The sequence below is a fragment of the Lichenostomus cassidix genome, unplaced genomic scaffold (genome assembly GCF_008360975.1).
Source record: "Lichenostomus cassidix isolate B80296 unplaced genomic scaffold, HeHo_3.0 HiC_scaffold_34, whole genome shotgun sequence".
NCBI lineage: Eukaryota > Metazoa > Chordata > Aves > Passeriformes > Meliphagidae > Lichenostomus > Lichenostomus cassidix.
The window spans coordinates 254-13,249 of NW_028147431.1; the positions used below are offsets into that span (position 1 = coordinate 254).

Here is a 12,996-nt window from a genome sequence, read left to right on the forward strand (position 1 = left end):
CTGGAGCACCTGGAGCAGGGGACAGGGGCCAGAGGGTGACAAGGGGGTGACAGTGGGGTGACAGGGAGGTGACAGGGAGGTGACGGGGGTGACAGGGCTATCTCCAGTTGTCTCCAACTGTCCCCAGCTGTCCCCACAGGAGCACAAGCGCTCCCTGGAGCAGGGGACAGGGGTCAGAGGGGGACAGAGGGGTAACAGGGCGGTGACAGGGAAGTGGCAGAGGGTTGGCAGGAGGTGGCAGGGCTGTCCCCAACTGTCACCACAGGAGCACAAGCGCTCCCTGGAGCACCTGGAGCAGGGGACAGGGGCCAGAGGGTGACAGGGAGGTGACGGGGGGGGACAGGGAGGTGACAGGGAAGTGGCAGGGAGGTGGCAGGGGGGTGGCAGGAGGTGGCAGGGCTGTCCCCACCTGTCCCCGCAGGAGTACGAGCGCTCCCTGGAGCACCTGGAGCAGGGGAGGGCGGTCAGGGAGGTGACAGGGAGGTGACAGCGCTGTCCCCAACTGTCCCCACCTGTCCCCACAGGAGTACGAGCGCTCCCTGGAGCACCTGGAGCAGGGGAGGGCGGTCAGGGGGTGACAGGGAGGTGGCAGGGAGGTGGCAGGGGGTGGCAGGAGGTGACAGCGCTGTCCCCAACTGTCCCCACCTGTCCCCACAGGAGTACGAGCGCTCCCTGGAGCACCTGGAGCGCCTCCTGGCGGCCGAACCGCAGAACTCGCAGGTGCTGCGGCTGCGCAGTCGCGTCCGGAGCCGCCTGAGGCGCGGTGAGGGGACAGCGGGGACATTGGGGACAGCGGGACACTGGGGATATGGGCGGGGACATTGGGGACAGTGGGGGGACATGGGGGGACATCGGGGGGCCAAGGGGAGGTGACATGGGAGTGGCAGAGGTGCACACAGGAGGACCCACAGGGACCTATAGGGATTCACAGTGACCCAGAGTGACCGCAATGACCAAGAGTGACCCCAGAGTGACCCCAGAGTGACCCCAATGACCCAGAGTGACCCCTCCCCAGTGACCCAAATGACCCAGAGTGACCCAAAGTGACCCCAGAGTGACCCTCAGTGATCCCCAGAGCCCCAAAGTGACCCCAGAGTGACCACAAGTGAACCCCCAATGACCCCAGAGTGACCCTCAGTGGCCTCAAATCACCCAGAGAGACCCAGAGGGACCCCCAGAGTGACCCCAGAGCCCCACAGTGACCCCAGAGTGACCCTCAGTGACCTCAAATCACCCAGAGAGACCCAGAGGGACCCCGAGAGCCCCACAGTGACCCCAGAGTGACCCTCGGTGACTCCCAATCACCCAAAGAGACCCCAGAGTGACCCCCCTGGTGACCCCACAATAGCTAAAAGTGACCCCAGAGTGACCCTTAGAGAGCCCCAGTAACCCAGAGTGACCCACAGAGCCCCAAAGTGACCCTGCAGTGATCCCAGAGTGACCCCAGAGTGACCCCCGGAGTGACCCAGAGTGACCCACGGAGCCCCAAAGTGACCCTGCAGTGACCCCCCAGTGACCCCAGAGTGACCCCAAATCACCCAGAGTGACCCACAGAGCCCCAAAGTGACCCCTCCGTGACCTCTGTCCCCTCCTGTCCCCCCCAGAGGGACTGCTGGGCGCGGCCATCGTGGGGGGCGTGGTCATGGGCGTGGCCGGGCTGTTGGGCGTGGCCATCGCGCGCGCCCGGCAATGACCCCGCCCCTCCCCCGGCCCCGCCCCTCCCCCCACGGCCGCACGCACGCGGGGACAACGCGGTGACGTCACCGGGAACAGCGGAGTGACGTCATCAGAGGGACGCCGCGGCGGCGCGGTGACGTCGCGGTGACATCACGGCCGCCGCCCCTCCCCCCGTGCCTTGGGGACAGCCGTGTCCCCCCCGCCCCTCCCCCACTGTCCCCTCCCCCCGCTGTAAATAAACCTCGTTGGGCTCCGTGTGACGTCACTGATGGGGGAGGGGCCGGGCAGCGCCCATCCCCCACCCGGGGGTGGCTATGGGGACACTGGGGGGTGACCCTGCGAGTGACCATCCATCTCCATGGTGGCCATGGCTCCAGATGACCGTGTAGTGACCACTGACCCCTGTGACCCCACAGGTGACCATTCCCATCGTGGTCACCACCTCAGGACTGACCATTCCCATGGTCACCATGACCCCACAGGTGGCCATGACCATCCCCACGGTGGCCACAACCACCCTCATCCAAACGACCGCTCTGGTGGCCACCACCCCCTGCTGACCACTCCACCAGTAGCCACCACCCCCTGCTGACCACTCCACCAGTAGCCACCACCCCCTGCTGACCATTCCCACAGTGGCCACAAGCATCCCTGGAGTAGCCACAGCCCACTGCTGACCACTCCCACAGTGGCCACAACCGTCCCTGGAGTAGCCACAAACCCTTGCTGACCACTCCACCAGTAGCCACCACCCCCTGCTGACCACCATCACAGCAGCCATGACCAACCCAGAGTAGCCAGAAGCCCCCCTGCTGACCACCCCCATAGTGGCCATGATCGTCCCACAGTAGCCACGACCACCCCACAGTGACCACCATCCCATGCTGACTACTGTGCCACAGTAGCCACGACCACCCCAGAGTGGCCACCACCCCCTGCTGACCCCCGCCACGGTGGCCACGCCCGTTCCCAGCCCCACGGGTGGCCAAATCCCCGCCTCCCGGTGGCCACGCTGACCGCTCCGGTTGCCCACGCCCCCCGGCCGCGCCCCCCTCGCCCCCCCCGCGGCCGGTGGCCAGTGGCCAGCGCGGAGCCGGGTGCCGTAGCCAAGGATCCTTGGGGTTTATTCTGCTGCGGTTAACGAGCGCCCGAGCCCGGGGGGGGCGGGGGGGGCCCTGGGGACACCCTGGGGACCCCGAGGGGACACCGTGGGCGCCCCGCCCCCCCCGCCCCGGGGATATATATAATTCATATTTATAATCGCAGTGGTCCTCGCCCCCCCCTCCCCCCTCCCCAAAAAAAAACCTGCCCCACCCCCACCCCGGGGCGCTGCCCCTCCCCCCCCGCCCCGCCCGCCGGATTTGGGGTGACACCAGGGCGTTGGTGGCCGCGGGGGGGTCGGGGGGTCCCCGGGCGGGGGGAGGGGCCCCCCAGGCCCCCCCTGGCCTCAGTCGTCGATGCAGATGACCTCTCCGCCCCGCGGCTCCTTCTTGTCCAGCCCCTCGGCCTCGCGCTCGCGCTTCACCAGCACCGGGGGGCCGTTGGCCGCTGCGGGGACACCGGGGGGACAGCGGGGTCAGGGGGGACAGCCCCGGGGACAGCGGGGTCAGGGGGGACAGCCCCGGGGACAGCGGGGTCAGGGGGGACAGCCCCGGGGACAGCCCGTTCACACAGAGCCGGGGACACCCCAGTGACACACCCGGGACACCCCAGTGACACCCCAGTGACACACCCAGGGACCCCATGGACACCTCGGTGACACACCCAGGACACCCCATGGACACCCCAGTGACACACCCAGGACACCCCAGTGACATCCCATCCATGGACACCGCCGGGACCCCCAATGACACCCCCAGGACCCCCGTGGACACCTCAGTGACACCCCATCCGCACAGACCAGGGGACACCCCAAGGGTACCCTCAGGACGCCCCAGTGACATCCCATCCAGTGACACCCCCAGGACCCCTTAATGACAACCCTATAGACCCCCATGGACAGCCCGAGGATGCCAGGGACACCCCATCCACACAGCCCCATGGACCCCCAGTGACACCCCGGGTCCCCATAATGACACCCCCAGGGACCCCTCAGTGACACCCGTGGGGACACCCCTGGGCCCCCTAATGACACCGCCACGACCCTCTAATGACACCTTGGCCCCCCAGGGACACCCCCAGGGACACCCAGTGACACTCCCAGGACCCCCCACCCAAGGGCCCAGGACACCCCATGGTTTTTGGACCCCCCAATGTCCCCAGATTTTGGTCCCTCCCCAGCGCCCCACTTTTTGCCCCCTGGATGTCCCCATTTTTGCCCCCCAATGTCCCCAATTTCGGTTCCTCCCCAATGTCCCCATGTTTTTGGCCCCTCCCCCCGCAATGTCCCCATTCTGCCCCCCAATGTCCCCATTTTTGCTCCCCTGATGTCCCCATTTTGCCCCCCAATGTCCCCATTTTTGCTCCTCCCCAATGTCCCCAGTGTCCCCAGTTCTGCCCCCCCCCCCCGCTGTCCCCGTTTCTGGGGACCCTCAATGTCCCTGTTTTTGGTGTCACACCCCCGCTGTCCCCGTTTCTGGGGACACTCACCGGAGATGAAGGAGCCTGGTGGCATCTGGCTGTAGTTGGCCCCCCCGGGGGGTGGCAGGGCTCCGGCCGGGGGTGTCCCAAAGGTGCCCCCATAGCTCGGGGGGGTGGCGTAGGGCCCGGGCGGGAAGGTCTGGGGACAAGGGGACACCGCTGTCACCTCCCACTGCCACCGACACCTCACCGATGGCAGCGGTGTCCCCAGGGTGGGGGGAGATGTCCCCAGGGTGGTTGGAAATGTCCCCAGGGCAAAGTGGATGTCTCAGTGCAGGTGGGGAGTGTCCCCAGGGCAGGTGGCCAACGTCCCCAGTGTCCCTCGGTCAGTGCCAATGTCCCCAGGGCAGGCGAGCAATGTCCCCAATGTCCCTGGGTCAAAGTGCCAATGTCCCCAGGGCCAGCGAGCAATGTCCCTGAGTCACAGTGGGGAATGTCCCCAGGTCAAAGTGCCAATGTCCCCACAGTCACTGTGCCAATGTCCAAGAGTTACAATGCCAATGTCCCCACAGTCACCATGCCAATGTCCCCAGGTCAGGTGAGCAATGTCCCCAGGTCAGGTGAGCGATGTCCCCATGTCCCGGTGCCAGTGTCCCCAGGTCAGAGTGCCAATGTCCCCAAGTCCCAGTGCCAATGTCCAATGGTCACTGTGCCGATGTCCAATGGTCACCATACCAATGTCCCCAGGTCACCAGATCAAAGTGCCAATGTCCCCAGGTCAGGTGAACAATGTCCCCAGGCCCCAGTGCCGATGTCCCCAGGGCTGAATGGTGTCCCCGTGTCCCAGTGCCAATGTCCCTGGGTCAAAGTGCCAGTGCCCAAGGGTCACAGTGCCAAAGTCCCCAGGTCCCAGTGCCAACATCCAAGGGTTACAATGCCAATGTCCCCAAGTGACAGCAGGGAATATCCCCAGATCGAAGTGCCAATGTCCCCACAGTCCCAGTGCCAACGTCTCCAGGTCAAAGTGCCAATGTCCCCGTGTCCCAGTGCCAATGTCCCCAGCTCAGGTGAGCGATGTCTCCAGGTCCCAGTGCCAATGTCCAATGGTCACCATGCCAATGTCCCAGTGCCAATGTCCCCAGGGTCCCAGTGCCAATGTCCCCAGGGTCCCAGTGCCAATGTCCAATGGTCACCATGCCAATGTCCCAATGCTAATGTCCAATGGTCAAAGTGCCAATGTCCAATGTCCCCATGTCCCAGTGCCACTGTCCCCGTGTCCCAGCGCCCCTGTCCCCCGGTCTGCCCGCTGTCCCCGGTGTCCGTGGTCACTCACGGGCGGCGGGTGGCTCTCGGTGCCCTTGCTGGCCAGGCGGCTGAGGATGCTGCGCTCGGACATCTGCAGGCGCGCGGCGATGGGGGGGATGCGGGACAGCGTGGCCGGCAGGCGGGTGACATCGGCCTTCATGTCACTGAGCAGCTCCTCCAGCTGGTTCAGCACTGCGGGGACACAGGGACAGGACAGGACAGGGGACATCAGCGCGCGGCGTCCCGCACCTGCGCGGAGCTTGCTCACGGCTTACTCACAGCTTACAGCTTGCTCAGAGCTTGCTCAGAGCCTACTCACAGCTTACTCAGCTCATTTAGTGGTTACTAATGGCTTACTCATGGCTTACTCACAGCTTACAGCTTGCTCAGAGCTTACTCACAGCTTGCTCAGAGCTTACTCACAGCTTGCTCAGAGTTTACTCAGCTCATTCAGTGGTTACTCATGGATTACTAATGGCTTGCTCACAGCTTGCTCACAGCTTGCTCAGAGCTTACTCAACTCATTTAGTGGTTACTCATGGATTACAAATGTTTACTCACAGCTTACAGCTTGCTCAGAGCTTGCTCAGAGCTTGCTCGGCTCATTTAGCAGTTACTCATGGATTACTAATGGCTTACTCAGAGCTTGCTCACAGCTTACTCAGCTCATTTAGCAATTACTCATAGATTACTAACGGCTTACTCCCACGTTACAGGTTACTCCCACCTTACTCATCAGGTACTCACAGCTTACAGGTTACTCAAGCTCACGCACAGCTTATTTATAGTTTACTCACAGGTTACCCACAGCTCACTCAGAGGTTACTCATAGATTGTTCACAGGTTACATGCAGTTTACTAACAGCTTACTCAGAGAGGATAGCTTACTCATAGTTTATGCACAGATTACTCTCAGTTTACTCACAGATTACTCTGTTTACAGCTTACACAGAGGTTACTCTCAGCTTACACAGAGGTGACTGAGAGTTTACAACTTACTCACAGGTTATTCACAGCTTACTCATAGCTTACTCATGGGTTACTCAAAGCTCACAGGTTACACATAGGTTACTCACAGGTTACCAATGGGACATGGGGTGGGAAATACTCCAATGAGAACAGGCAGGGGGAGGAGCCTGGGAGTTACTCAAGGGATACTCAACCCCTACTCACCTGTGCGGGGGGAGGGGCTCAGGGGTGAGCCTTGAGTAGGCTGGGAGTACTCGGGGTTTACTCCTGACTTACTCCAGGTGTAATCTGGGGATACGCCTGGCTTACTCTGGGTGTGCCTCCCTCACACTGGAGATACTCCGGGTTTACTCATTAACTACACCGGAGATACTCCAGGCTTACTCCAGGGATACTCCTGGCATTAAACACACTGGAGATACTCTGGGTTTACTCATTAACTACACCAGAGATACTCCAGGTTTACTCCAGGGCAGCTCCGGCGCATGCAAACACCAGCACTACTCCAGCCTTACTCCCAGCATGCACCACGGCAGGGATACTCGGGGGATACTCAGGGGATACTCTGCAGAAACACCCCCGGGCGAGCAGGGAGGGAGGGCAGGAGGGGAAACCGAGGCACGAGCTACTCCAGAGATACACACAGGACAGGAACTAGGGACAAACTCCAGCTTTACACCACAGATACTCAGCAGAGACACCTCAGCGCCAAGCGACAGCCGCCCCGGGAGCCCCTCGACCCCGCCAGGCCTCACTCCGGGCTTACTCCGGACTTACTCGCACCCCACCCCCTGTCGGGCAGCTCCCCGGCCCCTCCCCGCCCTCCCCTGCCCCGAAGCGCACGCAGAGCAAGGATACACCGGGAGGCGGCGTTGGGAGCAAACCCCAGAACTTTAATCAAGCTTGCTGGACGCGTACAGAGCGGCGAGGCCTGCCAGGCCCGGGAGGCCTACGGAGCCTGCGAGGCCTACAAGGCCTGCGAGGCCTGCAAAACCCGCGAGGCCTACAAGGCCTGCAAGGCCTACAAAGCCTGCAAAGCCTGTGAGGCCTGCAAGGCCTACAAGGCCTGTGAGGCCCACAAAGCCTGTGAGGCCTGCAAAGCCTGCAAGGCCTGTGAGGCCTACAAGGCCTACGAGGCCCGCGAGGCCTACACGGGGCGTCCGCGCCGGCCGCGCCGTCCCGCCCGCCTCTTACCCTTGTGCAGCACGGCGTTCGCCGGCTTGTTGCCCGCCAGCGACTCCTTGGACAAGTGCTGGTGGCTCTCGGCCAGGCACTCGACCTCGGCGAAGCGCGTGTTGAGGGCCATGGCGGGGTGGCTGGGGTCCTGCGTCATGTTCAGGTAGGCGGCGCGGCGCAGCTGCTCCTCGATCACCAGCGCCTGCTCCAGCAGCTGCGGGGAGAGTTGGGGTCAGCGGGGTTGGGGGTGGGTGGGCAGCTAGAGGGGCAGCGGGGTGGGTGGGCGGCCATGGTCTCGGTCAGCGGCTGGAGGGTTCAGGTGTTTGTGGGGACAACCCTGACCTCGTCAACATCTGGAGGGTTCAGGTGTTTGTGGGGACAACCCTGATCTCATCAACATCTGGGGGATTCAGGTGTTTGTGGGGACAACCCTGACCTCACCAACATCTGGGGGATTCAGGTGTTTGTGGGGACAACCCTGACCTCATCAACACCTGGAGGACACAGATGACTGAGCATCCAACCCCAATGTCACCCCAAGCCCAGAGGATCCAGATGTTCGTGGGGCCAACCCTGCTATGACCCAAAGCCTTGAGGACCCAGGTGTTTGTTGGTCCAGGTGTTTGTGGGGACAACCCTGACCTCACCAGCATCTGGAGGGTCCAGGTGTGTGGGTTCAGCCCTGACCTTGTCAACATCTGGAGCCCCCCAGGTGTGCAGAGGCAGCCTTGGCCTCCTTCCTGCCCTTCCCAGCCCCGCCATGACAGAGTGACCCCCATGGTGGCACCTGAGTGCCACCTTCACTGTCACCATGCCACCCTGTCACTCTCACTGTCACCTTCATGTCACCCTGTCACCCTGTGCCACCCTCACTGTGACCCTGTGCCAACCTGTCACCCTGTGCCACCCTGTCACCCAGCGCCACCCTGTCACTGTCATGTCACTCTGTCACCTTCGTGCCACCCCTGTGCCACCTTCACTGTCACCTTCATGCCACTCTCGTGCCACCCTGTCACCCCTGTGCCACTCTCACTGTCACCACTGTGCCACCGTGACTGTCACCCTTGTGCCATTCTCTGTCACCCAGTGTCATCCTCACTGTCACCCAATGTCACCGTGACTGCCAGCCGGTGCCATCCTGACTCTCACCCCATGTCACCCTCACTGTCACCCGGTGCCATCCTCCCTGTCCCCGGTGTCAACCTGTCACCCCATGCCACCCTGACTCTCACCCAATGCCACCCTCTCTGTCCCTGGTGTCATCTTCACTGTCACCCTGTGCCACCTTCACTGTCACCTCCGTGCCACCCCGGTGTCACCCTCCCTGTCCCCAGTGCCACCCTCCCCGTCCCCGGTGTCCCCTGGCGCTGACCTTGAAGCGTCGCGCGAGGAATTTGTTCTTCATCTCCAGGAAGTTCCCCTTGGACGCTTCGCCCTTGAAGGGCTCGTTGATGACCCCGAAGGCGCCGTCGTTCTGGATGTCCGTCCAGCGCGCGTAGCCGTGGCTGAGCGCTAAGGACTGACAACGTGTCACCGTGTCACCGTGCTGCCCTGTCACCATGTCACCGTGTCACCATGTAACCCTGTGCCACCGTGTGTCACTGTGTCACCCTGTCACCACATCATCACATCACCCTGTCCCAGACATTTCCCATATCCAGCGCACATAGCCGTGGCTGAGCGCTAAGGACTGACAACGTGTCACCGTGTCACCGTGCTGCCCTGTCACTGTGTCACCATGTCACCCTGTGCCACAGCATGTCACTGTGTCACCATGCTGCCCTGTCACCACATCATCACATCACCCTGTCCCCAACATCCCCCATATCTAGCACGCGTAGCCGTGGCTGAGCGCAAAGGACTGACACCGTGTCACCGTGGGTCACCGTGCTGCCCTGTCACTGTGTCACGGTGTCACCCTGTGCCACAGCGTGTCACTGTGTCACCATGCTGCCCTGTCACCACATCATCACATCACCCTGTCCCCAACATGCCCCACACCCAGCGTGCGTAGCCGTGGCTGAGTGCTAAGGACTGACACCGTGTCACCGTATCACCCTGTGCCACCGTATGTCACTGTGTCACTGTGTCACCCTGTCACCACATCACCACATCACCCTGTCCCCAACATCCCCCATATCCAGTGCGCGTAGCCGTGGCTGAGCGCTAAGGACTGACACCGTGTCACCGTGTGTCACTGTGTGTCACTGCGTGTCACCGTATCACCCTGTGCCACTGTGCCACCCTGTCACCACATCATCACATCACCCTGTCACCTCATCACCCTGTCCCCAACATCCCCCATATCCAGCGCGCGTAGCCGTGGCTGAGCGCTAAGGACTGACACCGTGTCACCGTGTCACCATGTGTCACTGTGTGTCACTGTGCCACCCTGTCACCATGTCACTGTGCCACCGTGTGTCACCGTGCCACCGTGTCACCATGTCACTGTGCTACCCTGTCCCCAACATCCCCCATATCCAGCGCGCGTAGCCGTGGCTGAGCGCTAAGAACTGACACCGTGTCACCGTGTCACCGTGCTGCCCTGTCACCATGTCACCATGTCACCATGTCACCGTGTGCCACCATGTGTCACTGTGTCACCCTGTCACCACATCATCACATCACCCTGTCCCAGACATTTCCCATATCCAGTGCACGTAGCCGTGGCTGAGCGCTAAGAACTGACACCATGTCACCGTGTCACCATGTCACTGTGCTGCCTTGTCACCGTGTCACCGTGTCACCCTGTGTCACCGTGTCACCCTGTGACCACATCATCACCTCACCCTGTCCCCAACATCCCCCATATCCAGCACGCGTAGCCGTGGCTGAGCACTAAGGACTGCCACTGTGTCACCATGGGTCACTGTGTCATCCTGTCACCATGCTGCCTTGTCACCATATCATCACATCACCCTGTCACCTCATCACCCTGTCCCCAACATCCCCCATATTCAGCACACGGAGCCGTGGCTGAGCGCTAAGGACTGTCACCGTGCCACTGTGTGTCACTGGGCCACCCTGTTACCGTGCCACCCTGTCACCCCTCACTGTGTCATCTTGTCACTGTGCCACCGTATCGCCAGCACCACCTCCTCCAACTAGGACTGTCCCCAGTGTCACTGTCACCACTGTCCCCAATCTCACCACTGCCCATGTCACTCGCTCTGGGTCACCCTCATGGTGTTCTCACCCTCACCTTGGTGCCACTGCCACCAGCCTTGGGGACATCCCAAATCCCAAGGGGACATCCTGAATCCCATGGGGACATCCTGAATCCCACAGTGACACCCCGAATTCCCACAGGGACATCCTAAATTCCCAAAAGATACAGGACAATGCTGGCCAGCAGCCTAGGTGACAGTGCCACACTCACTGTGCTGTCACCCTCACCCCCTCAGCCCTGGGGACACCCCAAACCCCACAGTGACACCTCGAACCCCACGATGACACCCCGAACCCCACGGTGACACCCCAAACCCCACGGTGACACCCCGAAGGAAGGATACAGGACGATCCCGGCCAGCAGCCAGTAGTCGTGGCGCCGATGCCAAATCTCGTTGAGCTTCCCCGAGGAGATGGCAGCGCGCTCCTCGTTCTGCCACAGCGTGTGCAGCTCTGCGGGGACAGCGCGTCAGCCGGACCCTCCGTGTCCCCTCACTGTCCCCTGGTGTCCCCCAGTGTCCTCTCGCTGTGCCCCAGTGTCCCCCATGTGTCCCCAGGTGTCCTCTTGCTGTGCCCCAGTGTCCCCTCACTGTCCCCCGGTGTCCCCTGCTGTCCCCTGGTGTCCCTCAGTGTCACCTCACTGTCCCCTCGTGTCCCCAGGTGTCCCCCGGTGTCCTCTCGCTGTGTCCCAGTGTCCCCCACGTGTCCCCAGGTGTCCCCCGGTGTCCTCTCGCTGTCTCCCGGTTTCCCCTCACTATCCCCAGGTGTCCTCTCACTGTCCCCTGATGTCCCCTCTCTGTCCCTTGCTGTCCCCCAGTGTCCCCTCACTATCCCCAGGTGTCCCCTCGCTGTCCCCCAGTGTCCCTGGTGTCCCCGCTGTCCCCAGCATCCCTCGCTGTCCCTGGTGTCCTCAGTATCCCCTCACTATCCCCAGATGCTCCCTGATGTCCCCTCATTGTCTCCCTCTATCCCCTCTCTGTCCTCTGCTGTCCCCAGTGTCCCTGGTGTCCCCGCTGTCCCCTCACTGTCTCTCGCTGTCCCCCACTGTCCCCAGTATCCCCTCACTGTCCCCAGGTGTCCCCTCACAATCCCCAGGTGTCCCCAGCATCCCCTCGGTGTCCCCAGTGTCCCCGCTGTCCCCAGTGTCCCCGCTGTCCCCAGTGTCCCCGCTGTCCCCAGTGTCCCTGCTGTCCCCAGTGTCCCCGCTCACCCGTGAAGCCACCGTCGGCGATGTTGAACATGAACCGCGGCTTGTCAGCCTTGTCGTCCCTCCGGCCGTTGGGGCGAACGTCCGGCTTGGGCTCCTTGTCGGCCTTCACCTCCTCTGGGGGGGGAGGGACAGTGGGGGAGGGGTCAGTGCCAGGTCTGACCACCCCTGGACACCCAAAACACCCTCAGACCCCCAAAATACCCTCAGCCCCCCCAAAAACAGCCCCAGCCCCCTCTGGATCAGCAGGAAGGTTCTGGAGATTAACTCATTGGATGAGAGAAGGGTTGGGTTAGGCCCCGCCCACTCTGGGTTAAGCTCCGCCCACTCTCGGCTGTCACCTCCTCCGGGGGTGGGGACACAGGGGGAGGGGTCAGGGACACCTTTGACCCCCCAGAGTGCCCAAAACACCCCCAGCCCCCTCAAAAAGCAGGAAAATTTGGGAGCCTCAGAGAATGAAATAGGGGGTTGGGTTAAGCCCCGCCCACTCTATCAAGCTCCGCCCCTCCAGGTTAAACCAACCCACACCCACGCCCCGCCCACTACATCAAGCCCCGCCCCCTCCAGGGTAAACCGTGCTCTCTCTGGGTTAGGCACCGCCCACACACAAGCCACGCCCCCTGTGGGTTAAACCCCATTCTAGCTGGGTTAAGCCACGCCCACACTATATCAAGCCCCGCCCCTCCAGGTTAAACCCCACCCCCTCTGTCCTAAGCCCTGCTTTGTGCTGAAACCCCGCCCACTGTATGTCAATCATTGCTCTTCCAGGGTAAGCCCCGCCCACTATATGTTAATCTCCGCCCCCTCCAGGGTAAGCCCCGCCCACTATATGCCAATCATTTCCCTTCCAGGGCAAACGGCGCCCACTACATGTCAATCATTGCCCCTCCAAGGTAAGCCCCGCCCACTATATGTCAATCATAGCCCCATCCATGTTAAACCCCGCCCACTACATGCCAATAATTTCCCTTCCA

At 62.2% G+C, this 12,996-nt stretch overlaps 2 protein-coding genes across 2 annotated transcripts in view; one reads left to right on the plus strand and one right to left on the minus strand.

Moving 5' to 3' along the window:
- Nucleotides 1-524: 524 nt before the first annotated feature.
- On the plus strand, nt 525-1,930 carry LOC146423023 (mitochondrial fission 1 protein-like; the record flags this gene model as incomplete). The annotated part of the gene is made up of 2 exons (XM_085045052.1): nt 525-763; nt 1,605-1,930. Coding segments are annotated over 2 exons (328 nt in total), but the record flags the coding sequence as incomplete, so codon positions are not given.
- Nucleotides 1,931-2,775: 845 nt separating this feature from the next.
- Nucleotides 2,776-12,996, minus strand: part of LOC146423024 (ATP-dependent chromatin remodeler CHD3-like) — a 43,291-nt gene continuing 33,070 nt past the window's right edge. The window contains exons 25-31 of the mRNA XM_085045288.1: nt 12,026-12,139; nt 11,160-11,268; nt 9,020-9,152; nt 7,666-7,861; nt 5,531-5,694; nt 4,267-4,396; nt 2,776-3,225 (exon numbers count right to left, since the gene is read on the minus strand). Of these exons, the coding sequence (XP_084901414.1) occupies nt 3,125-3,225; nt 4,267-4,396; nt 5,531-5,694; nt 7,666-7,861; nt 9,020-9,152; nt 11,160-11,268; nt 12,026-12,139 (947 nt within the window). The 3' untranslated portion in view covers nt 2,776-3,124. The remainder of the gene's footprint in view (nt 3,226-4,266; nt 4,397-5,530; nt 5,695-7,665; nt 7,862-9,019; nt 9,153-11,159; nt 11,269-12,025; nt 12,140-12,996) is intronic.